Source organism: Acanthaster planci, linkage group LG10 (genome assembly GCF_054643075.1).
Source record: "Acanthaster planci isolate LZ-2023a linkage group LG10, COTS_SCS, whole genome shotgun sequence".
In the NCBI taxonomy this organism is placed as follows: Eukaryota; Metazoa; Echinodermata; class Asteroidea; order Valvatida; family Acanthasteridae; genus Acanthaster; species Acanthaster planci.
Window position 1 is genome coordinate 227,381 of NC_141786.1, and position 24,921 is coordinate 252,301.

General features: G+C 38.8%; 1 protein-coding gene across 16 annotated transcripts in view; it reads left to right on the plus strand.

The window, feature by feature from the left end:
- The window catches only part of LOC110988888 (cell adhesion molecule-related/down-regulated by oncogenes-like), a 113,670-nt gene that overhangs the window by 78,250 nt on the left and 10,499 nt on the right, over window positions 1-24,921 (plus strand). For 14 of the 16 annotated variants that reach the window (XM_087142058.1, XM_022252815.2, XM_087142057.1 and 11 more), the window contains 9 exons: window positions 15,801-15,941; window positions 18,535-18,822; window positions 19,747-19,893; window positions 21,079-21,225; window positions 21,873-22,148; window positions 22,559-22,717; window positions 23,027-23,137; window positions 23,476-23,646; window positions 24,121-24,228. In XM_087142058.1, the coding sequence (XP_086998184.1) occupies window positions 15,866-15,941; window positions 18,535-18,822; window positions 19,747-19,893; window positions 21,079-21,225; window positions 21,873-22,148; window positions 22,559-22,717; window positions 23,027-23,137; window positions 23,476-23,646; window positions 24,121-24,228 (1,483 nt within the window). In that variant the 5' untranslated portion in view covers window positions 15,801-15,865. Of the gene's footprint in view, window positions 1-1,020; window positions 1,818-9,319; window positions 9,492-15,800; window positions 15,942-18,534; window positions 18,823-19,746; window positions 19,894-21,078; window positions 21,226-21,872; window positions 22,149-22,558; window positions 22,718-23,026; window positions 23,138-23,475; window positions 23,647-24,120; window positions 24,229-24,921 lie in introns of those variants that run through there. The other 2 variants (XM_022252832.2, XM_022252830.2) reach the window with 2 other exon arrangements.

The following is a 24,921-nucleotide window of genomic DNA, read 5'->3' on the forward strand; positions in this document are numbered from 1 at the left end:
AACCAAAGACCAAGCCACAGCTGGATATGAGTCCAAGTTTTGGTAAATGGACCTGTTTTGTGTTTAAAAAGTTACCATTTCATGTGTAGTGCCAAGAGGGAAGTTGTTGCATGGTTGATGTGAAATCTGTAGAAGTCTGAATCTTCAGGGCATAAAATTGAGGTGAGGAGAGTTCAAAGGAGATTTTTGACCCAGAGATTTGGGGCAACCAAGACTAATTTGGAAAAAAACCTCAAAGAACACTGGTGAATTCTCTGCTTTGTTGTGAATTGATACACTGAGGCACAATCATACCTTTGTGAATGTATGCACTTCATAAAAAACTTAAAGTTGATATTTGTAAAAAGTCTTAATCAATGTCACTTAAAAGTACCAATGACAGAATAATAGGAATTGTTCTAGATGGAATTTGGAATTTCAGAGTACTAACTGAATCTCGGGAGGATTATACCGGTACATTCTTATATGTACACCACTATTGACATTATCAAATATGTTTTACACATGAAGGTTTTAAATTCTTTGCAAGTTCTATTTTAATACCCCACCATAGCACAAAGCATTAAAATTCAAGCTCTTATTTTTGCTAGAGTAGTATTTCTCCTATCATGTTCTTGATATCAGATATATTGTACCCCTAGACTTCAAGAACCTTAGTTATGACTTCCAACTCCAAAAATAAAAAAACAGAGCAATACCTGTATCAACAAACAAATATGTGACCTTATCTCAACCACCCCCCTCTGAAATTACAATAGCCAACAGAATAGCTTAACCCTACCAAATAATAAAGTGGCATATTGCAGAGTTCAATTTCATATGGGAGCAAGAGAAGCGGCAGACATGAAATACCAGGGTTGAGATTCTCCCTAGGGTGTTCGTGTTTAGAAGAGAACTCCACATGACAGCCCCTCCTTCCTTCTACTAGAAGTCTACATGTATATCCCACTCCCAGCAGGACCAACCAGCCACTGTGGTGTGGATACAGTGCTCATATTTTCAATTAAGGAGTTTGTTATAGGCTGATTGGGTTTACAAAATCTTTTTTTCTGATGGGATTGGAGCATTGAGGTAGAGAGAAGCCCACCTCTAGCTGGTATACTGCTGGTAGTAATCAATGAACGATCTGTGTTGGTACTGACAACAAGGATGTAGAGCTGGAAGGCAAGTCAGTGGGACAGTCTCGCCTCTCAGACTGGTAGTGAGTGAGCAAGCATTCAGCATAACCAGGATATCATCATTTCCTCACAATAAAAGGGAGATGATCAGACAGCTGGACAAATTCCAAGAGCATGATGATGTGAGACGTACTGTACAATAAATTTCCACATTTGTTGGAACTCTCTTATCTTGTTCAACTACGAGCTTGGAATTCTTGAACTCAGTTTGGATTGTTGTGTAACTTGTGATCGTTTTGATGCTTCAGAGTGGAAAAATGAACAGAAAAGTCAAACTATTTCATGAAACTTTTTGAAGGTTGTCAAATACCACCACTGGTAGAATGCGACTGTTCTTTGAGCTGGACTTTGCCACTTTTGTACTTTTCATCAACTGTGTGATATGTAAAGGTGCACTGAGCAACATCTTTGAAGGCCAGCCAGTTATATTTATTCACACAAATGCTTATTAAAGCCAAATCTAAAAAGTTTCATGTGCTTGTATGTACATGTAGAAGAAAAGAGTTAGAACATTTCCTTCATTCCTCGCACCATTTTCTGATGACCATCTTTACAGTAGAGAGTGATCAGAACAATACAACAGTTTGGTCCATTGTTCCAGGGAGTCTTTGCTCACAGGGTCCATCTACACTTTTGTAGGTAAGTTTTACAAAGGTGAGATTTCTCAGCTTTTTAGCTGATTTCAGCTTTTTTGGCTTCGGACTTCCGCCTTTTCCCTCACTGGCTGTGTACAAAAGTATAGGAGGTTTTCACAGTTCAGCTTCTTTATGCTGTTTTTATCATTGGTCAATCTCACCCCTGGTTTTATAATCCTAAATGGAGGCCATTTATTATCAGACTGTAAGTTTAGCCATGGAAACTTGTTCAACTGCTTTTCTATTGCTGAAAACTCCACTCTTTATGTACATGTACATGCAGTGAGTTTGTTTTCCCGTACTGTTCTCTGTAGATACATGTATACTACATGTACCTGTATGTATGCAGTGTGGAATCATTTGGCAGAGTTTTACAGAAACACTGCGTTTAATTTTAAAAATGAGTGTTTAAATTTGATTTGTTGCTCTGAAATACTGCTACATATCTCTAATCACATTTTTTCACCTTTTGTCTTTACTGATGATTTTTTTACCCTTTATTTACCGTATATTTCACTGTTGGTTGTCACTCAGGAATGTTTTTAAATCTTAAATTGTTGACATTGTCCAAGATCTCATTCAAGGAACTCCACAAAGTTTCCTTACACCAACCTCTGTCTGACCTTAATTTGACCATTTGGCCCTAATCATAAACCATTTGTTCTTTTTAAATTCCCTCACTCTCCAAGAACCCAGGAATCCATCAGCTGCTGGTCCTTAAAACAAACATCACCTGGTCTTAATCCCCACCCCCAGTAGTCTCAGAGCCCAGACTTCTTTACCAAGACGTAAACTTGATTATAGTAGATTCTTCATAGAATTCTTGGCTCCCTCCTCCCTTCATTCCAACTGGGCTCATGTACCCTGCCGTGTCGGTATGGTCTCTCACACAGCAACAGTTTCAGTTTGCATGTCAGATGAAATCAGTGTCGGAATGCATCATTAGATGTTGTTGCCATGGTGAAGCATGCTGGGGAGATGTTTAAGAAACTTTGCAGAAGGCTGTATGGTTCCCCAACCTATTGGTAGCAGCTGTCATGTCAGCACCAAGACTGCACCATTTCTTTTTTAAAGCTGTCTGGAAAGAATCGTTTTGATTACCTCATTAGTGATGTGTGTGTAAAACTAATATCCATTCATCAACTAAAACCAAGATGTTTCCTAGAGGTATTGTCTCATGTTCATTGAGGTTTTAAATTCCCTGATTAAGTGTCCACTATTTATGTTGCTACCCACTAAAAACTGAAATACATGTAAAATTATTTGCATGTTTGTTGCAGTGTTTTACAAGCAGTGGTCATTTTGAATAAAATTCCATATCATAAACTTTCTTTTGCCTGTTCATGTGGCTTGTTTATAATTAATTTGCCAGTCACATGTACAACATTTGTATAGATACATGTAGAATATCTCATGACAAGCCATGCCAAGCAGTTATTTACATGTACATGTACCGGTACTACCTGGTTCAACATTGAACTTTGAACTCAAATTTAAACTGCAATTGTACTTTCATTCACTCTTAAAACTGTTCGAGAAACGTTTTTGTGGGCAGAGTTAGGTACGCACCCTACATCTACACATTTCCTTATTGTCAGCATGAGCCAATCTTTTTTGTCAACGTGACAATAATTTGTTTCCGTTGGGTGGCCTCCTGTGTTCATCTCATCTCAACTTGACTGTTGTCATTCTACAATTGCCCCAAACTTCAGAATTGGCTAGTTTGTTTTTGGTATCAGACCACACAGCAAGAAAGTTCTTAATAGGTTTGATCACAGGAAGCCGGCTCACCGTGGCAGGTCTCCTAACGGAACCGTTACCTGTTCCACCTGCTGAGAAGACAGGAAGAATAAAGGAAAAAATCTGAATCATTCTCCCTCTGGGAATCTTGGCTGGAATTCCACACAAAATCAATAATGAATTTCTGCAGATATTAAATCACAAATGTAATTGAATTGCTCTGTACTTTCTAAAAATTCATTCGAAATATGCACAGCCATTTTTATTTTAATTCATGTTTATGGACAAAGAAATTGAATTTCTGCAAGCTGTTGTCTTTGTTCAGTAATTAGTCCCTTTTTCTTCAGATTTGTACTCACATTGTACAAGTATGTCAATATTCTATTCCATACTGAAAATGTTAGTTGTTCCTGGAGGCTGTCATAATAATTTTGTGATATGAAGGGGAAATCATTTTGATCCATTTCACGAATCATTAATGCCTTATGATTTTATTCTCGAGAGTTTTGGTGATCAAGTTTGCTCATTTCTTCGAATACATGTACCAGTACACGTAGGACTACATGTATGTTCTTAACAGTTTCCTTTGAAAAGACATTATCCATGTCCCCTTTCAAAGTGTAAGCAAACATGGTGTTTTCTAAGAAACTGGCTGAGACATGTACATGTGTACATATTCATTGTATGGTTTGCAAAGTTTTATCAAGTTTTTATAAGTACCATATTCAATTATTGTGAAGAGTAAGAACGTCATTGTTGAGACCAATTTTGAAGGAAAAAAAGCTATATCCGTACCATGTAGGTTGTACAGTCATTGGTTCTCCTTTGCTGAGCATTTATGCATTCATTACATGTAGATGTATATTGATCTGAAAAATCTTAATCATAGCATTAAGACATAAACCCTGCAGCAAGATTTCCTCCTTGAACATACCGTACAGCCTCAAATTGCCTCCAGAATATCTCAACCCTTTTTCCAGTAGGGTGGCCATCTGTAAGGGATTCGTTGCATTAACCTAGTTTTCTCCTCCTGAAATCGATAGTTATGTTTTTGATGTCTGGTCTTGGTTAGTGTTTGGTTTCTGATATGATTTGGTATGCTGTAATGATTTCAGTGTGCGTCTTAATAGAAAACAAACCTGCTGTCCAGATTTGGATGTCTCGTTAAGCTTACAGCCAGGAACTGATTATATTAGAAAAATCTGCCAGCATAAATATTCAAGGTCTGTTCAGGTCTTGCTACTGTACATGAGAACTTGGATAAAAACAATCATCATAATGAAACCAAAATTACTTTTCATATTGGGAAGCCTGTATGATATGAAGAATTAATGTGCTCCTAATTACATGCACATGTAAAGTGATCCTGTTTCTAATCATTAGTTTGCCTTGTCAAGACACAAGAGCTGAAATTGTCTCCACAGTCCCCAAAATTTGACAAAAGTGTTCTGGCAAAAATTAAAGCGACCCATCAATAAGAAACTGAGTAAACACGAACAAGCTTTTTAATTTTTTTTAACAAGTTGTAGAAAAGCACCTTTGGAATCAGCCAGTGTTAGCAGAATATTTCAGGACTGAGAATTCACCTTTCTGCTGATCTCAGCTTTTTTGGTTCAAAATGTTACCCTGAATTTCAGCTTTTTGTACACCGTCTCTGCTCAGAATTAATGGAACTTTTTAAATTATAAGTTTTTTTTAGCCACTTTCAACTGTTTTGTATGTGACCTCTCACTCTCCTGATATTTGCAAAGAGCAGAAAATCAACCCTGTAGCCCTGATGTTTCCACCCATGCTTCCACCATAATGCACAAATCATCCAACAAGAAGTCAAGAACACTTTATCAGCCCCGTCCCATTTTGTTTCTGGGTAATCCATGCTTGAACCATGCACACTGTACATACATGTACACGTACTGTACATGTATGTACACATTTTACAACTTTGAAGCATAACCACAACAAAATTTCCCCCACCAGTATTTTAAGACAAACATTTCTCCAACAGTGCTGGACAACTTTTTGATAGATCTGTCCATGAGATTGACAAACACCACTCTATACATTTCCCCCTTTACCTGTAACATAAGCGGCCGTTTCCTGTCTGAAGTGCTTCTATAATTTCCTGTGTATTTAGGCCTGACAGCAAAGGGTGCAATTTAATCCCGCTGGAAAATAAATAGCTTCCTGTCTGTCAAAGTTACCTCTGACATGTCAGTCCCAGTTTTCCCTAGGTCTGCAGTTTAAGCATAGTCAACGGATGTAAGATTCTGGAGGGAACTTTACACATTTCCTCTGGCAATTTTGCTTTCATTTTACCAATTAATTGACAAGTTGAAGACCCTAATTCATTTTTCCCAGAAAGTTAATTCTGACTTTTCCTCTTCCTGTCTGACAGTAGCTGACATTTGTTTCAGTGATTTCCTCTGAAGTTCTTTAATTTTTGTACATGATTTGTACCTAAACTAGAGGCATTTTATTGCTTATTTTATTGACATCTATTTCTTCCCTCCATTCATACCTGCATGTCATTTTAAAAGTTTGGTGTCATTGTTCCAGAAATTTTAATTTATCAGAGATTTAAAAGGAGAGAAGATTACACAGTGCACAGTACCCATTACCTCAGTCCAGCTTAATCAGTAACTTTTGGGAAGAATTATGGAACCTTGTCACTGATTTTCTGTTGGGTCATATCTTAAAGTACTTTGTTATGAGCAGTTCTCATCCATCACTTTGTAGCAAGGATTGCCTGGAGCAAACAAAATACTATCATCAATATTGACCAAAAGTACACAACTCTGATGATGTGAAATACTGAAAAGGATAGTCCATCAAGATCATTCTGAAGTTTCTGTGGTTTCTGAATCACAAAGGGTTGTCAGGAAGAAACTAGGAGCCAGTAATTATTCCAGAGATAAGATCTGAGAGTCTGTCGGTGTGGGTCCTTAAAAAAAGTAGTGGCTCCTTTGAGTCCCGAGGCTGTATGACTCACAGGATTCTCATCAATGAATGGAAATGCCCTCCCCTGATTGGAGCTTGATTTCTTGGGTAAAGAGATGGTTTTGTATGCCAAGAACAGTAGTATTGCTATTGTGAAATCTATCTTGACACTCTGAATTTTTTGAACAAGTCACACATTTTACATTTTTATTTAGTTTTTGGCAGTTTTCATTTTTATGTTCCTATGTTTTAAATTATCTATTCATTTTAATTAAAGTCTAATGTCAGGCAGTCTTTTCCAGGGAGGTGAATGGAGGTTACAGTTCCCTAAGGTAGAACCCCTCACTCATTCTAAGTGTTGGATACAGTTTGCTAAGGCGAAACTCCAACCATAGGGTTGTTTGCATGAAGTCACCAGAAGTCTTTATACATGTAGTTGATTAATTCCTTTCATAAGTGATCAGATTCAAAATCCTCTGGGATGAGCATGCCAAATCTGGAGTGCACTTCATCTGTGTAGAAAGCAATATTCATATCAACACTTCTTTATGAAGTAATTTTTTTTAGGGGGTGGGTGAAGGTGTTATAATTTACATATTAATGAATAAATTAAGCTTGCTTGACCTACTAGACTGTAAGAAGTGTGCCAAACTAAAGGCTGATCATGCTCAAGGTGGTTTATGGTTATGCAGGCCATGAAATGGAACATTTCTTGTAGTTAATTCAGAACAATTGGGAAGGATTTTATCATGAACTTTAGATGTTTTGGGTCTTCTTTTGGCAAGCCATTAATGTCAGCATGTGTTTGTGTTGAAATTCTCTTGCAGTTCACATCCAAAGCATACAAGCAGATCTGCTTGACGTTTTTGTGGTGGCATGAATTAAACAAACTCCACACTGTATGGTTGTTGATGCCTTGACACACTGTGTGTTAGTTGATGACTTGATGTCTCTGTTTAATTAGAGTCTTGGCGCAGTGAAATCACAAATATAAATCAGAAAAACTTGGGATCAACAACAGGACAGATACTGAGAGAGAATGACGTCAATGGTGATTGTGGAGAAAGATTTTACAAGCATTCCAGGCTGTTTAATTCCTAGGGTCAGAATAGCAAACACTGTGCTTTAATTTCAGAATTGTACACTGTGACAAACTGCCCTGCCTGTCACCCAGTGTATAGCGTACACAGATTGCACAGGTGTACTGGTATATTAAAATCCATACAGTTTATTAAGTGCACACTGCAAATAAGATTCAAATTGAATTTTTCACAGTTGATCGGAGAAAGTAGTTGTTGGATTGTAGTTCTGAAAGTTCAGTTTGATGCTACCACACCAGTCAGATTTACTATCGACCATTAAAGTGGAAGTATAGTGTCTTGATTTACAGCAATTGGAGAGGTAATTCAAGTGCTTGTCGTTAATGGGTTATATATGGAAGACCTAGCAAAAAGGGATGCTATGTACATGTATGCCTTCCAAGTATTTGATTCATGAGTCTTTGACGTGTTGACAAACATGCAAGTAATGGTAAGCACATTGCTATGACAGGCTGGGAAGCAGTCTAGTGACTGGAATGAAGTTTAGTCTTTAGACCATCAGCTGCACTCTGGTAGTGCATTTACTATGGACAATGCCAAATGGTTTCTGAGAAAGATATGCTTTGAGAAATGCCAACACTATGTAAATTCATGTGGTTCCATGAGGGACTCGGGCCCTACATGCATCAAGAGACTGCAAATGGAAGGTTTACATATTCATGAAATGGAGATAGTTACTTTCAAATACTAGAAAAAGCCTTAAGAGATTATTTGTGTATGAAACAGAAAAAAAAAGACCTTGTCGTCCCTGGGTGATATATTACTATCTTAATCACTAATGTAATTTACATTTAGGCGGCCTATATACTGTAGTGTTAAAAAATTTGGCCTGACTTTTTGAAAATCTACAAGAAAAAAGGAAAGAATGTTTGTGAAATACCAACTGACTTAAGTGGCATGTGGTTGGAAATTACAACAGTGGTGTGTTGCTTAGTTGGTTGATTTCTGAATAAAATAATAATAATAATAATGACCTGGTGTTTTGATCCAAATTTCCCTCCTAAGGAAAAAGCCCATTGGCAACTTCACTTTAATGAAAGTACATCTGCATTTTACACGGTGATTTGTTAATAGAAGGAAAGCGTAATACGTAGGCTTCTCATTACAACCATACTGCACTCGGGAGAGAATTGCTGATTCCAACCCTAAACATTTGTTTCTTGTGGACAGAAATGATATACCGACATTGAAAACTGCAAAAATAATCAGTGGTGTGGGGACATGTAAATACTGCCAGATTAAAGCTCAGCATGGATTTTGTTATTTCTCCTCAGCAGCAGAAGGACAGAGGGTATGACTAACAAATCATTCTTGGGACATAGTGGCAGTGGACCGGAGTAGAGAATCTGTGAGATAAATACACCTGGATTAAAAATATCTTCCTTCTAAACAGAGTGGTAACTGGGTAATCACCGTTGAGCAAAAAAGCCGATGAGTTTAACAAAAATAATAAAACTGACAGTGGGGGGGTGGGGAAGCAGAGGCAACACGGTGATTAAATTGTAAATCATTGAGAGTAAGTCGCCTGTATCGGCCCCCGTTGTCCGTGCTCTTCACCTTGTTTAAAAAGTACACAGTAGAATAGGATTGACAGAAAGTGATAGTTTAAGAAGACTTGTAGGGTCACGGGGGTCAGGCAGCGGCTGCTCACGTCATCATCAGGGGGGATTGCAGGAAGGCTGGTGAAGCAGAGGAACTCACAGATTGGTTAGTTTGAGATTGGTAACAGTCATTCAATGCACGAAGGCTAAGGGTTTGAGTTAGACCTGCTGGGAGAGACTCAGGAGGTCTGTTATCCTTGTAAACCTAGACCAGAGCAAAGCTGCTGCATGCCAGTAAGAATTCCTCCACAGATTTCTCTGGGAGACACAACCTGATGTAAAGAAAGCTTGCACATGAGCGTAAGTAGAAGTATGTCTTGTACTTGGATGGTAGCAAGAGACTTATGGGGGGAGGGAGACCAGAGGGTGAGAGGTCATGTTTATAAAGTGAAGTCAAAGAAAGAAGTATGTCTGTGGTACTTGGTGGAGTGTTGACGGTTGTTGTTGATGGTTTAGAGGGTCCAGTTCACCCATTTCCAGGCTGTGTGTACTTTGGCTGTGCATGTGCTTGCTGTGGATGTTGAGTGGCTTTAGACATGTTTTGTTGGTGGGATTGGTTGACTTGTTGATGAATTGTTGTAAGTGGTTGATGAGTGTTGATGATGATTTCAACATGTTGGTGAATACTTAAATGGTTGCATTGATCTGTGTATAGTCTCTGTATATTGTACCAGTATTTCACACATTACTCTTTCAGAATACTCAGTACAAGACTTCATTTGTTTACATATACTGTATGTTGTTCGCAAATTTTAGAAAGAAATGTGTTCAGGATCTTTTGATGTTTAGGCTGTGGTTTTGGCAAATACATGCAATTTTTAAAGAATTTTATTGAAAGTCCATGACCTTAAGCACAAATCTTGAACTGACCCTTGGAGGAATGGAGCATACTTGACCAAACCTTGACCAACTTAAACTGGGTCACTCAACTGACCAGTGTCCCTTCCTTAATGGTCATCCTATTGTCCTCAAGGCCTGGCCATTGTCCTTGCCTTAAGTCCACCTTCATAATGTGCCACTTGCCTGAAATAAAACAGTAAATCACACTTGCCATCTCCTTGCCAAAGGCATCCAGGATAAAACCCACTGTGTAGTATTTTACACCATGTCCTTGCATGCAAGGAATAGTTCATGGTTGCATATTCCTAGTCACTTTTGGTATTGCCCTAGGGGAATAGTACACCCCTGCTGTGAAGAGTTGTGTAGTTTAGACTGGTGGCTAGGAGGCAAGTTGGAAAAGAACTTTCCCAGGAGTTTGCAGAATTCACATGTAGATCATTGTCCACTGTTTGTTTCCTTTGCAATCAAAAGAGAGATTTATTACAGGAGTGAAAATAGGATTGAGTACAGAAGGCTTATAAAAAGGAAAATGCAAATCAAAAAAACTGGTAGTTCCTTCAGTAGCCTTGTTATGTTACATCGGAGTAGTGTGAGTTCGGCTTTTTGTGTTGCTGCAATTTCTAGCACTCTGACTCTGCACCATTCATAAAGGTGCATGACTTGAAATCATACATGTATCTTAAACCTGTACTTGTTGATACTTTGTAATTGCTTCATTATTAATGTGTTTATTCCTTTCAAGTTTTAATCATTGATATGTGAATGAGTAGATCTTGTTATCCAAGTCCATCTCCCACATTCCAATCATGCTACATGTGCATAAACCGTCTGGTTCATTGCCCTCCCTGGTCATTATTTCTGGGGGATCATTTCCCTACGGGACACCAGGTCTTCAAACCCTCATTGCCTCCATGGACCAACGGCAAGCCAGAAATCAAATTTTCCAGCCTGGCTTATTGGTGTGCTGTTTGATATTGCCTCCCTAGGGCAAAATCCATCTTGGGGTTTTTGCTGCAATATACCATTCACTTACCAAATGGTTTCAGGAATACCACTGGTACAGAAATGGAAGGGCACCTTACAGTTTGGTTTATTAATCTGTCATTTTACTGTTATGGAGTGGTGATCATCATCATGGATAATGCCAGAACGTGTTATTAGGCTCGGAACTCCAAGAGAACTGTGGCTGGTAACTGATATCCTGGTGACAAGGGAACACAGGTGGGAATCAGATGGTCATGTCCTCCCAGGTTCCCATCTTGATTGGTTGATTTGTTCAGCAACAAGGGAAATCTATTGCAGATGTTCAGAAGTTATTTGGAGATGGAAATGAAGTTCTGAAGTCCGAAAACTCTTTGCCATTTAAAGAAATTTGCATTTTAAAATTGAAAGATACATTACATCCATTTTGTTTGTAACAATTGAAAAAAATCATGCAGTGTGTCAATGAAGTGTGTCAGTTTTTGCTTCTCAGAGTTATACTTAGAAATTCTCTGTTATCATCAACTTTTTCCAAAATAAGTTAATGGTATCCTTGATTGTGAAAGAACTGGAACAGTGACCTCTTAGATGCAGAATATACTGTATACTATATACTAGTTATAACTCCTTTTAATTTTCATTCATTTCTGTAAGGGTTGTGACCCCTATCGTTGCCCTTCATTGGGTAAGAGAACTTCTTTTTATCCCTTGTCAATTCCACAATTAGACTTATCCCCATAGTTTCATCATTTACAAAGAAAGATGGACTGGAAACAATTTGAAGTGCAGCTGGCTTATGCCATCGATTATACAAAAGTTGCAGGGAGTCCAAGGTCCTGACCTGATTGTTTCAGCCAGGGGCAGTAGAGGCACCAAAGGTGGCTGATTTTTGTCTTGAGGATCAAAGAGTGAGTGACCCAGAGAAAAATGTGGCTTGATCCTACCCTAGTGAAAGCAATTGAGTGGAATTGACCCTGAATCCATCTCCAACAGAATCAGTATGGCCTCACAAACAAGCTTGTTTTGATGGGAAATGCTGTAAAAATTGAGACCGTGCTGGAGGTAAAGAATAGTTACATCAAATATTTTAACCATAACCCAAACAGTCCTCAGTCCTCCAACAGGTGAAGAATTGAGGACTTTTAGGAATAATGTTGTAAACACTAGAACTGTAATTCTCACAATAAAAAACTCTGGCTAAATTTCGACAGCGAAAAGCTCCTCATATCCCTCACACTTGCACAGAGCCTGTCTCCTCAATCAGCAATTTGGACTTGGCCATCTTCAGCTGCATCACACTCCATCAGTTGTGAAATATCACCTTCATCACATCATCCACTCCCTTTGTGATACATGTATCTCCCCCAGTTTTATGACCACCACACCTGTTTCCCATTTAGACACAGGGGACAAGTTAAGAAATTTACTGGATTGAAATTGATAATGTGAGTGACGTGTGAGCCCACACAAGGGCCTTTTCTGTCTCTTTGTGGGTTTGGTTTATGGCAAGACCAAGTTCATGGAATTAGTGGGTATTTTTTACAGCAGGGTTAGGACCATATAATTTAATTTGGAGTCTGATTACCTAGGTAGAGGTTGGAGGGGGTTGTTTGTACCAGCATGAACATATTGGTAATGAATCATTGTTGGGGGACATTTGATATCAGGACTTCAGGGCATTGCTTTGTGAAGCACTGGTTTTGAGAAACATTGTAACAAAAACTGAAGCTATGCCATTCATGTTACCCAATGAACTGTCATTAGCACATAACATCAATTCGTCATTGCATACAATTGGCCTTTGTTTGAAAGACTTTACTTTGTTTAGGTAACAAATTAAGCTTAAAGGGTTCACTTATTGCTTGCTGCATATCTGTGGTTCAACGTGCAGTGTGGGAAGACTGACAAGTTGATGGGGTACATGTACCTTCCAAATTAATGTGCAGGATATTTGTGGAGAGTTAATATTCATGATATAACAAATTAATTGTTGTCTATCTCCAGCAGTGGTGTGCAAAGACTGATTTGTACATGTACGAAAACTTTATATGGTGCTTTCCAAGTTATAAAATATTTACATGTAGGCTAAGTAGAAATTGAGGAGGGATTTTAACAGAGCAAAACATGTAATGTCAAAAAGAGAGTATAATTCGTAGAAGGATTTTGAACTTCCATCAGTTCATATTTAGGCATGTTAGTACTTTGCTGATATGTGTACATGTACATTACATGCACCTGCCAGAGGATATGAGACTTCCCATTGTGCACACGCACTCCTGCTGGAGAAAAAAAAGACATTTCATGTATTTCTGCTCATGCTCCATAACCATCAAAGTAGAGGTATTAAATACTTGGAAGAAAAGACTGACATGGTTTAGGAGTTAATTGAGCAGTGTTACGTTGTAATTACCAGTACCAGTCATGTTTGGATGATTTCATGGGTTTTGTTGTTTGTGGTTGTAGATTACCTATCTTATCTTGTTGCTTTAAATTCTTTGATTTGGCTTTCACTTTTCTTATCTGGGAGTGTTAATAATTGTGTTATGAACAAACTGTCAGCTGATTGACGTACATAACATAAACCTTTCTTGTGCACTAGACAAACTTGACATGTGGAAGAAAGCAGCCATGAAACATGACAATTTTCTTTGTACTGTCACGTTAAAACTTTCACATGTAAAGTATATAAGGAAAAAGATACAAGTGGCAAAAAGTACAGCTGACCTAAAGTTTACATAAACAAGGAGCTGTTTCCCCCAGACAGTCCTTACCCTGACCCCTCTGAACATAAACACCTTATGTCATCTCCAGGGTGTTTCTCCAAGTCTGATGTGGAAGGTGTGACCTTCAAGGCAAGAAATCTTGGATGTCTAGGACTTGAGCAGGCTGATTTAAGGACTATTTCCTCTTTGGAAATCAAAGCTGATGGTTTGGAGACTCTGGTAGCCTGCCCAGATGCACCTGCAACTCTTGAAACTGTCAAAACAAATGCAGTAGAAAAGTTGGAATGTGTTTAGGAAGGTTGTTAAAGGTTTCTACCACTTACAGAATGTGCTGGTGCAAAGTAGGATTGGATAAATTCACTTCATCAGAAGATGTATAACCAACTGGCAGATATAAGGAGCCAGTCATTGATGGCCTGTGATTCTGATAATTAATTAGTTTGAAAATACATCCTCATGACAGATTTTTTCTTAGCTGAAGAAAACTGAAAGTCATTTTTGCATGAAGCCATCAGATTCTACCCACATTGTATCACAAGTGAATTTTCATTGAATGTTTTGTATCATCTGAAGCTAATCGCTGAAGTAAAATTAAACATATCTTGTCATGTAAAAGCTAGAAATCCCACAAAGGCTTTAATCTGACCATCTCCCGCCATTCCACAAAATAAGAATCCCAAAAAGTACAATGTAAGGAGAAAGGGCTGTGTTTCTTAGTCACATAGTCTGTAAAGATTCATAATGTCGGTCATTAGGAGTTAAATTTTCATGAAGTTATACAAATTGCTTCACAAATAGTCTCTTATATGAATATTTATGATTGATATGGCTTTGGACTAATTTCAATGTGATCGACTATGACCATAATGATCATCATTAGTGAGTGTTTGGTAATCTTGAGTCAAACTTTTGCTCAGACTGAATCTAAATATAAGAAGATTTCTTGTTTTGCAAGTTTTATTTCCACCAGATTTAGAAGTGGTGAGTTCCTTTAAGAGATCTGACCTCACTAGGTCAACTTGTGGTGTCAGGTCAGGTCAACCAGTAAAGAGCATGAGATTGTGTTGCAGTAGCTCTACAGTGATGAAAGATTACCTGACATGAGCAGAAGTCAAGGCATGTGATCTTAGGTGTGGAATTCTTGCCTCCTTGGAGGAAGGAAAAGGGGGTTGAGTGTTTATTTTGAGTTGACAATAAGAGGTGATGTCTTGTGTTGTGAAACTGTTCCACTATGAGAGTTGTGTGTTAAAAGATACATGAGTGGGCCTATATGACATGTGTATATCATGATTGGTATGACTGGTGTTATGGGGCAGGCCTGGTGATGTTTACAGTAACTGCACTCACCTGCTCATAGGGTTTATGTTTAGAATGTTGGAATGGGGGTTGAGGGTGAAAGTGGCAGAAGGAATGAAGACAATAGAGAGATGGAAAATGAAAAAATAATCAAGCAGTAAAACATCCAAGCCAACAGACAAAAGAAAACTGAAGAGCAAAGTGTGGCTACATGTACTCATAAATAAAACTACTGCCATAATATAATAATGATACACTTATACACACACATATAACCTGCTGATAATCCCTCATTATCACTCGCTGGAATTCCCTTGAAAGTATTAAAAGGTTTTTATACAAGCACTTTGACTAGTTCGCTGAATCTCATGATCAATATATACCCACATGGCAAATTTGCAAATAACAGCACTCAACCTGAAATATAAACCAAATGTGATGTGAAATAGGGCCCTAGCACTCTACCACTAAATGAGTTTGTGTAACAGTGTAACCATCTTTAGAAACATTGCCACCCTGCACTATCATTTGTTTGCAATAGTAAGCAACTATTTGTGTTTCATCAACTAATCAAAAATGTCAATATCACTCAAGGCATACATTTGTGTGTAATTAACTGTGGTAAACATATTAAAGTACACAGCAGACTTACCCATCAAGAAGTCCATCTGGTTTACTTCATGAAGAGTTTCTGACAGGCTTGTTGAATGTTCTGATTTGTGCAATAAATTGATCTTATTTCCATTTCTTTTCATTTCATCCATTTCAGGTACATGTATCATATTGGCCTCCTCAATGAGTATATCTATTGACAGACACTGAAGCGTCTTCAAGATGGAAGTTCCCATCTGCTTACTACTTGACTTACTTCTCTGCAGTTTGGCTGTGCTTCTATGTCAAAGTTTAGCAGGTAAGTCATCTTCTTGTTTCTTTGATAGTGAACACTTTGTTGATGCATTTTCCTTCTTGAGTTACTAAGCCCCACCTGGACTTTAATAAATCCACCAGGTTTGGGGATGATTTTTTGGAAGGTAGAGTCCTACAGTGTTGGTATACATGCATTATGCCAATTTTATGGGGCTCGATGTGTCATCCCAGGTAAGAACAGACCATTTTGTTTATTGATTTTTCTGACGTTGGCATTCAGAAAGATTCCTAGAATTCCTAGATTCCAGTAATATAAATCTTCTTAGAGAACTCAGGTCATTTCATTCATGGGGAGATCGTTCTTTTTCATGCGTAGTATCTTGCCTTTGGAACAGTCTACCAGCATTTTCCAAAAAATCTCTTAGAACAAATCTTTTTTTTTAAAATTTAATAAATTTTTCGTATTTTTATGGTTAACACATCTGCAGAAACGTGGTGTTATCCGACGTCCACGCTAAGACCCTTGCCATTGTTAGGTGTTGCTCCAGTACTGCTGAATGTTGCTTTTAGCACCTGTGGGTGCGGGGAGCAATGCCGGCAGTGTTGGGGTGACGCATGTTGGGTATGGTCTTCTGGTGGCACCGGGAAGTGTTGCTTTTGGCCCACAATTTTGCATGTATCTTTGTATTATTTATGTATTATTTTAATTGTAATTGTATTCTCAACATGTTAATATGGGTGCTGTTTTTATTGTTTTATATTGTAAAGCACCATAGAGCCTTTTTGGATGAGGGCGCTATATTAGTGTGATATAATAATCATAGAAATAATAATATAAATAATGGTTACGATCTTCCCTTCTCTCCTGCATTTAATTAATTTCTTTGTACTAGCGCCCTGAGCACCTAAGTGGATCTGTGCGCTCTATAAATTGTCATTATTATTAGTAGTAGAAGAACATTCTATTGTATTGCAAAATATAGGAAATTATGGTTCAAGATCATTAGTTTGGGGATCATTTGCACCTCAGGTGTTTAATTTTTTTTCCAAAACAAGAGTCAATCAATGCCCCAAGAAATCCACAGTTGGTGTAATCAACAGAAATAATCCTGTAGAAACATCAGAAGTTCCACTTGAGCAAATGTAGATTTTTCCTGATTGTTCATTGATAGCACAGAGCACAAAGTGATTACCAAATTATGATGAATGATAAACCCAATTGTGCAACCTGCAAGAATCTAACAAGCATACCATAGTGTTCTTTTATAGCCTTGTGTCAGTATTCTTCAGCAATCCAGGTGACAGTATATGACATTATATTTTGCTACAGCCTTCCTATTTATACACAAACAATCTTGAAGGCATCATTGCAAGATCTCCTGCCTCACACCATCTTGAGTTGCTACACTTGCCATTCCAGTGCACCCCCTCTGACTCTTGAAATGAATTAAAGTCCTTGAGAAATTGTGGGCTGTTTCTTAATTCTGATCTCTGTTGTGGTCTGCTAGCACTCCTTAATTTCAGACTGTCTGTGGCAATCCTCTCCTGACACAGCAGTCCAAACCCAATATCCCACTGTTAACTGCTCAGGGTGCATCTGTCTTTTAGTCATCAAGTCAAACCAGAGGTCTTGGGGAGGATTCTTTGGTGTGACAGTAGGGGAACCTTGGGAGCAGTGTTGTAGTCGAGACCACACGAGACCAGCACAAGACCACCACAAGACCACCACAAGACCTCCTGTCTGAATTCAAGTCACAAGCTATTCAAATGAACTGCACGAAAAGCATTCCTTTGTTATTGTTCAGACTGTTACTTGTGACTGGTCTTGTGATTGTTTCAACTACAAATTTTGGACTCTAACCAGAATACACTCCCTGTTTTCAAATCCTAGCTAAAACACTAGTCTTGTGCATGGTTGGTTGGTTTCATCTGCAACACTGCTTGGGAGGGACGTGATGCGCTTTGAGGGCTGTTACAAGAACAGAACCATGATTGAGTTGATTTCTAGTTACGGGTTGTGCCCTTTCCCGACCTATATTAATAAACATTGTAAACTCAGTGCTTGTTTGAGAGCTTCCCAAAAAATCACAAGTTTATACGGGTGGGACTCGAACCCACGACTTCCTGCTTACTAGTGCAGATGTCTTAACCACTCGACCACCGAGCTTGCTGGGGTGTTAGTCCAGATAGACAGGTACCGGTAGCTGCAGGTACTGCAAACTACATGTATTTCAAGATTTACCTCTTGAGATGAGTTGATTTCTGATGCTGGCTTATTAAATTTAGCACTTTGTCCATTGTGTTTTTGATGTATTGCCTGGGTTTTTTCCTCACTTTCGAAACTTTCCCTTTTTGAGCAGATTGGAGAGATATGTAATGTAATTGTCCAAGACATTATAGCGTGTAGACACATAAATGATGACTTGTTTCTGAAATACATTGTCAAGGAAACAGATTTCAGTTGGCTTCTTCTGTATTCTGTGCAGCATTATCTGAAGGCTGTCTTTGCTTACATATACTTCTGCTGAGCTTTACTGTTCATTTCTGGGAGGGTTGGGAAGGGTTCTGACGTCAATCAATCAATCAATCTAGTATGTCTCTGAGAGCACCTGTCATTCTTTCTCTGTCTTCTTCAGATTCATCCCCATCATTCCTGCGAGAGCCAAGATCCAGGATTGTCAAGCATGACATCCGTGTCAAGCTGCGCTGTAAAGTAGACCCCAAAGATGCTCCAATCTGGTGGTCACTCGATGGTCAAGACATTACAGACCCAGCTAGTCTGGGCATGGAGGTCACACGCAACTACCTCAAAATCAATTCATTTCAGGGTGAAGGGGAGAGGTCGCACAACGGCGACTACCAGTGCAAAGCGGGGAACCAGTCAGGAATGATTGTCAGCAGGGTAGCGCATATACAAGCAGCGTGTAAGTAGACGGAAGTTGCAAACAGTTTAGGTCTACATGTAGCTGTGCCACCCCTGGTAGTTCATCCTTGACATGAATTTTGAATGAACCTAGTTTTCTGAGCAGGGGTGTGATTTGTCCGCATTTTTCTGGGTTTTCAGAATTTCTGTGAGACTATCCGGAATTTCTGTTATGGTATCCAGAATTTCTGTGAGACTTTCCGGATTTCCGTATTGTCAATGCTTTCAATATGTAACACAAAGACTACAATATTTGGTGCGAAACTAAGCGAAAGACTTGCACAAGTTTAGGTGTATAGCATGCACTTACTCCCCCCGGAAATGCGCCAGATACATAGGTAATAGTACATCGAACGGAGGGGTATCATTGTTAAAACATAGGGACCCAGGCCAGCGGTATGATCGTTGTTTGTATGTCCATGTACTGTACGTACTGTACGTTCGCTGTGTGTGTTTGCACGGGACACGTGTTGTCGTTGCATGCATTGTGTACAACTTGTGTCCGTCTGCCATTGCGCTTTGTTTCGTTCTCGTGGTGGTCTGATGTCATCGACGTCATCAAAAATGTCATACAAGGTAGTAGGTAGGGAAGGGGATCTGAATGTAGACAAAGGATTCAAGAATTCTTGGAAATTTTCCTGGCTGGACAGCTCTAAGGACAGCTCTTGTGGTAGCTTACATGTAATACCTGAATCTCTCCTATAATCAAATAGATATGCCGCGAATTGTAGGGAAGCTGTGGCCGACGTGACTTGCAAAACCCTCTGACAAATGTTTCGTGGATTTTTCATTTTCCCCAAATCACACCCCCGTCTAAGGCACAAGTCACATTGAACATCACAGTGCAATTTATGACAAAGTTTTATTGATCATGAATTTACTGGTCTGTAACCCTGAGGTCATGTACATGTAACTCTTTTTTCAGATTTAAGACGGTTTCCATCACATCTACCAATGACAACTTATGCTAAGAAGGGAAGCATAGCAGTTATAGCCTGCCCGGCACCAGATAGTGTACCATCAGCAGTTATGTCCTATGAGTTCAAAGGTCAACCAATTTCAGGTTCTTCAGGTCAGTTCCTAAAAGACATCACAACAGATTACTGTGGTACCAGCCTTTGGAATCAATTTTGATGTAATTATTTTGTGTAAGAGAAGGTGCTGTTTGTGTGAAAGTCTTTCAAAGTTTTGAACTTTCATGGACGTGAACTTAATCAAGGTCAACCAGCCGTAGTGTTGTACAAAGTGCACAAGCACTTTTCATGTAAGGGAAATCTCTCCCTGTTGACAGATGTCTTTATATTCTAGGGAGTAATATCACCCAATTTCAGGAAATGGCCAAATGTATTTCAGATGTTTGTCACCCCTTAGCCACTAAGGTGGTCCTGAATTTCTGCACAGTTTTTACTCCCAGAAAGAAAGAAAGAAAGAAAAAAACCTGTTGTAGTGCACAAGGTTTGGTCATCAAACTGCCTGCCAACCTGAAATCCATCCCATAATGTTCCCCATGTGGCCACTGTCTTTTTGTTCCCCTGTGCATCCAACCCTGGCAACAACTTGACCCCTGGGTCAGTATGGCGCCCTCGTGTGACAGGGACCACACACAGAGAGGGTTGTTAAGAGATGCAATTCTGATATGATGGTGTACATGTATAATCTCTGTGGTAGGCCTTCTGGAAAAAAGTAATGTCCATAAAAATGTTACAAGTTTCTAATTTTCCTCCATTTGATATGTTTTCCACATCAGTTTTTTTGTCATTTAATATAGGGAGAATTACATGTATTTCTACCGGTATTTTGCTGAGTTCTTAACAAGTTGGCCACATTTTATACTTGACTGTCTAGTGTGAATGTCAGGTCAGGGGTCATAATAGAGGCTGACTTGTCCTGGCTACCTTTTCTAAGTGACAAAAGGTGGTTTTATAACAAAGAAGTATTTTGTTGATAGAATGATATCTGTAAGTTTTCAGAATCACAAATATTTGAAAGTAAAAGTTCTCCTGAGAGCTTAGATAAAATTAATTAGTAACCCCAAAAGTTTCTGAAAGTCCGTTTTGTAACAGTTCATCAGTCCTTAAAATGTTTTGAGTTTTCCCAAAGAAAGGAAAATAAAGAACTGGTTGCTGTAAACTGATAAAGAAGGAGCCTGAATTTTCTCTGACACCTCTCTATTACTTCCTTCTGGTCCCCTTGCTCAGTGGAAAATAACTTTTTAATTCCTGCTAATATTTAGTTCTACTTCTTGTGCTCGTTACAGATCATTATAGGATAATGCCATCAGGACATCTGCACATAATTAATGTGTCAGAATCAGATGAAGGTCATTACACCTGCTTAGCAACAAACCCTGCTCTATCTAAGACACACACTTCAGGAAATGGGACAACACTAGTTCTACAAGATAGTGAGTGTTGAACAACAAATATTAGAAAGTTTTCACAGTTTCAGGAAATAATACCGTAGAGTTTTGTGGCACCTAGATTGGACATTAACATCTTCAGCTTCTTGTCAATAGGATGTAACACATTTCTCCCTTTTATCATTTTTACTTGCTTCAGGGGTGTGAGAATCTGCTTTTTTGGTTTAGATGTTGACCCTGATTTTCAGCTTTTTTGTACACCTGGTCTGTACAAAAGTATGGGATCTTTTTACATTTCAGCTCATTGCCTGTTTTCACCTTTAATTTTAAGTGGCCACTCACACCCCTGTTGCTTCTATTTCACATTTTCTACGGGCCAAAAGAAAGGGTGCCTATCATGCACATCATGGTTTAGAAATGTTATTTGCTTGATGTCAATTACACATTACTTGTCTTGGGTCTTCTAACAGCTGTGAATGTGGGGACTCTGTCCCTATGGCTTTCCCATGAAATAAACATTTTCTGAAGGTTAATTACTAGGCACACCATTTGTGTCAGCATTAGGTGAACAATTAACAAATCATGTCTTGAAATAAATTAAATGTGCCACTAAAGGCTCTATAATTGATGGCAGATGTTTTAATCATAGTAAAATTCAAACATGCCTTCTGCCTGATTGGTTTGCATTGCAGTGTCAGAAACGCAAATCCCACCTACCATTCAAGCTTCAAGGGGCATGTCAGCCATCATTAATGAGAAGGCAGTTCTAGAGTGTGTTCCTAATGGCGTTCCATTCCCTGAAGTCCGATGGGAGAAGGTTGATGGGACAATATCGTCCAATGCCATCCAGCACACTGGCAGTCTAGAGATCAGTCCTGTTTCCAGGAGTGATGCAGGAGCATACAGATGTACAGCATTTAATGGGCAAAAGCAATCTCAAGGGTCAGAGGTTATACTGGAGGTCATAGGTGAGTGAGGCATTGATGCTTGATGCATAGTAGCTCCACCCTAGACAAGACCACAATATTTCATCGATGGCACTTTAAAGAAATACGAGCATTTCAAGAGCTTGCCACCAAGAGTTTGCAATGTTTGCCAATCACAATGCGTGAAATGTGTCGATCCTTTCCAAACACGCATTGCAGTCAACATGTCTGGAAGTGTCAACCCATTCTTGGCAGCACACTGTTGTCAAACGCCAATATTGTGGGTTTTGTTCTCTACATCTTTCTAGATCATCATCTTTAAGTATCAATCAGTTAGTTTGAATACTTTGACGTTGACCTCAGAAGGCATTGAAAGAAGAAAGTCTGTTAGCTATTGACGTTATTTTGCCGTAATATGGTGCATTTATTTGGTTGGATGTTTCTCTTTGCAGAACCTGTTTCGATTTCTAAAGCACCCAAGAACACCCATGTTGACTTGGGGGGCACTGGTCACTTCAAGTGTACTGTCCGAGGAGCCAAGCAGAATCAGATCGTTTGGTTATTTAATGGAGAAAGAATTCCAGAGATGAGCTTGAGACATGAAATACTTGGTAATTATGAAAGAAGGTCTTGATAACCTGAAGATGCCAACAAGTTAGGTTTTGCACTGTATCCATGGAAACTGTTTTTGCTCCCTAAGAACTGAACACACTTTCTTCACCTTTTTCCTAATGAATTAATGCACTGTTTAGGACTCCTCAGTCTCGAGTGAAGAACAAAATCTTCATTTGGCCTAGATACTACCATCACAATTTTGATCATCACACACAACAGGATTCACACTCTTGCTTAGTTCACAGCTACTGCATTTTCCCTTTCCAGATGACCTCTGTCAATACCTTTTTCTTCCATTATTTCAGATGGTCAGCTTATTATCAATGGTGTGATGCGCTCAGATCTCGGACCATATCAATGTTTCGTACACACTCAACATGGCAGTGCCCAAGCTACAGCCAAACTCATGCTCAGAGGTAAGAATTGCTCCTGGGGTCAATCTTTACTTCATTTGTTTCAATATCCTAAAGGCACAGATAGTTTCTTCCAAGTTCAAAGTAGAGAGGAACAAGAGCTTGGTAATTTCTAAAGATACTTGCTAATTTCTGAAGAGGTTGTCAGATAAATTTTGTAAAAGGGAAATATTGGGAGTTGAATTTTTACCAAACTTGAACCTTCTCAATTTATGAATTGTAAAGTTTATCAGGAATAATATGGACTCTACGTGCGCTACCACTTTTATCCTGTGGGTAAAATTTGTTGAAATTGTTTTACAAATGTAATTTGTACACTTAATATTCTTGTCATTCTACAGAGGGCTTTCCTGATATTGTTGATCCACCTGTGAACACAACAGCCATCGAAGGAGAAAATGTCTTCCTGTCCTGTGGTATTACAGGAGATCCCATGCCATTTGTTAACTGGTATGACCCAGTCGGAACCGTTGTACGGAATACTAGGAGCACTTTCATCTCTGAAGAATCTGGTAGGTGCTCTCTGTTAACTTCACGGTATCAGCTCAGTGCTAAGAGGTCATTACTGCAAAAATTGAATTGTTGAAAAACTCTTAGAGCCTTACTCAGAGCATGTATTGAAATAAACTGGATTTCTTTTACTGTTATTTATGGAACTAGTTTTTCAGTGAGAATCTGCATTCTACAGAGCGTAAAAAATGCAAGAAAATTATTTTTAATTTTGTGGACATTGTGTTAGCATTGCACCAAAATGACTTGTAGCAACTCAGAGCCACAGATCCCGTCTTTCCAATGATATGTTATTTATTTACTCATGATTATGGATGGCTGAACAATCATTCCTTTTGGAGAATGGGACAAAGTGGATAAGGATAAAGTTCTCCCACCCACAGGTGAGACTGATTACAAAATTGAACATTCATTGTATTAATTAGTCAGCCTAAACATGATCACTACAACACATTTGCTTATTTCTCTTGTCTTAGGTGGATTAACAATTTACCGTGTTGGCCCAGATGATGTGGGATGGTATCGATGTACTGCATCTAACAAACATGGACAGGTGGCTGCAGAAGCTTATCTAGCTGTGATTGGTAAGACCAGACTTTCATTTTCCCCTTAGACATTGTTGGTATCATCTGGAAGGTCTTCACTGCATTAAAGGGACGATTCTTTTTATCTTCAAGCAAGCTTGATTCCTCAGTTCTGATTGGTTGATCCATAGTAACAAGCAGTGTGATGATGCATTCCACCTGCATATTCTACTGCTCAGCCTAAGGGGCATTGTGATGTTTTGTGCTCAAGTAAAAGGCACAGCTGCAGAATTCAATGTGTATTCAAAAGTGGTTCATTTGCATACACTGCTAATCATTACGTATATTAACATGTAGGCTTATTTCTTGCATTTCCTACTGGTAGGTTGGGCTTACCATAGTTTCTGAATTTTTTCAGGATTGCATACATAAAGAAATTTGTCGCTAAAGTTCCTCTTGTTCTGAAACATTTTGTACCACCCTTGGCTACAGAACTTGGCATTTGTTTCGTTACTTTTTTTGTGAAAAGCATGTATATTACTGTACCACTCAGCTAGTTTGCTAGGAGATAAATTCATGCTCATGTTGGTGGAACATGGAATAATTTAGCGCGTCTCGTGTTCCACATACCACAAGGCTAGTCCATATTCTACTCACCTTATATTGTTAGAAAATCAAGATGGAGTTGTAGGGACAAAATCTGTCCCTATGATGTTTTCGGTCCCATCATATCTACTGGACAACTCATATATT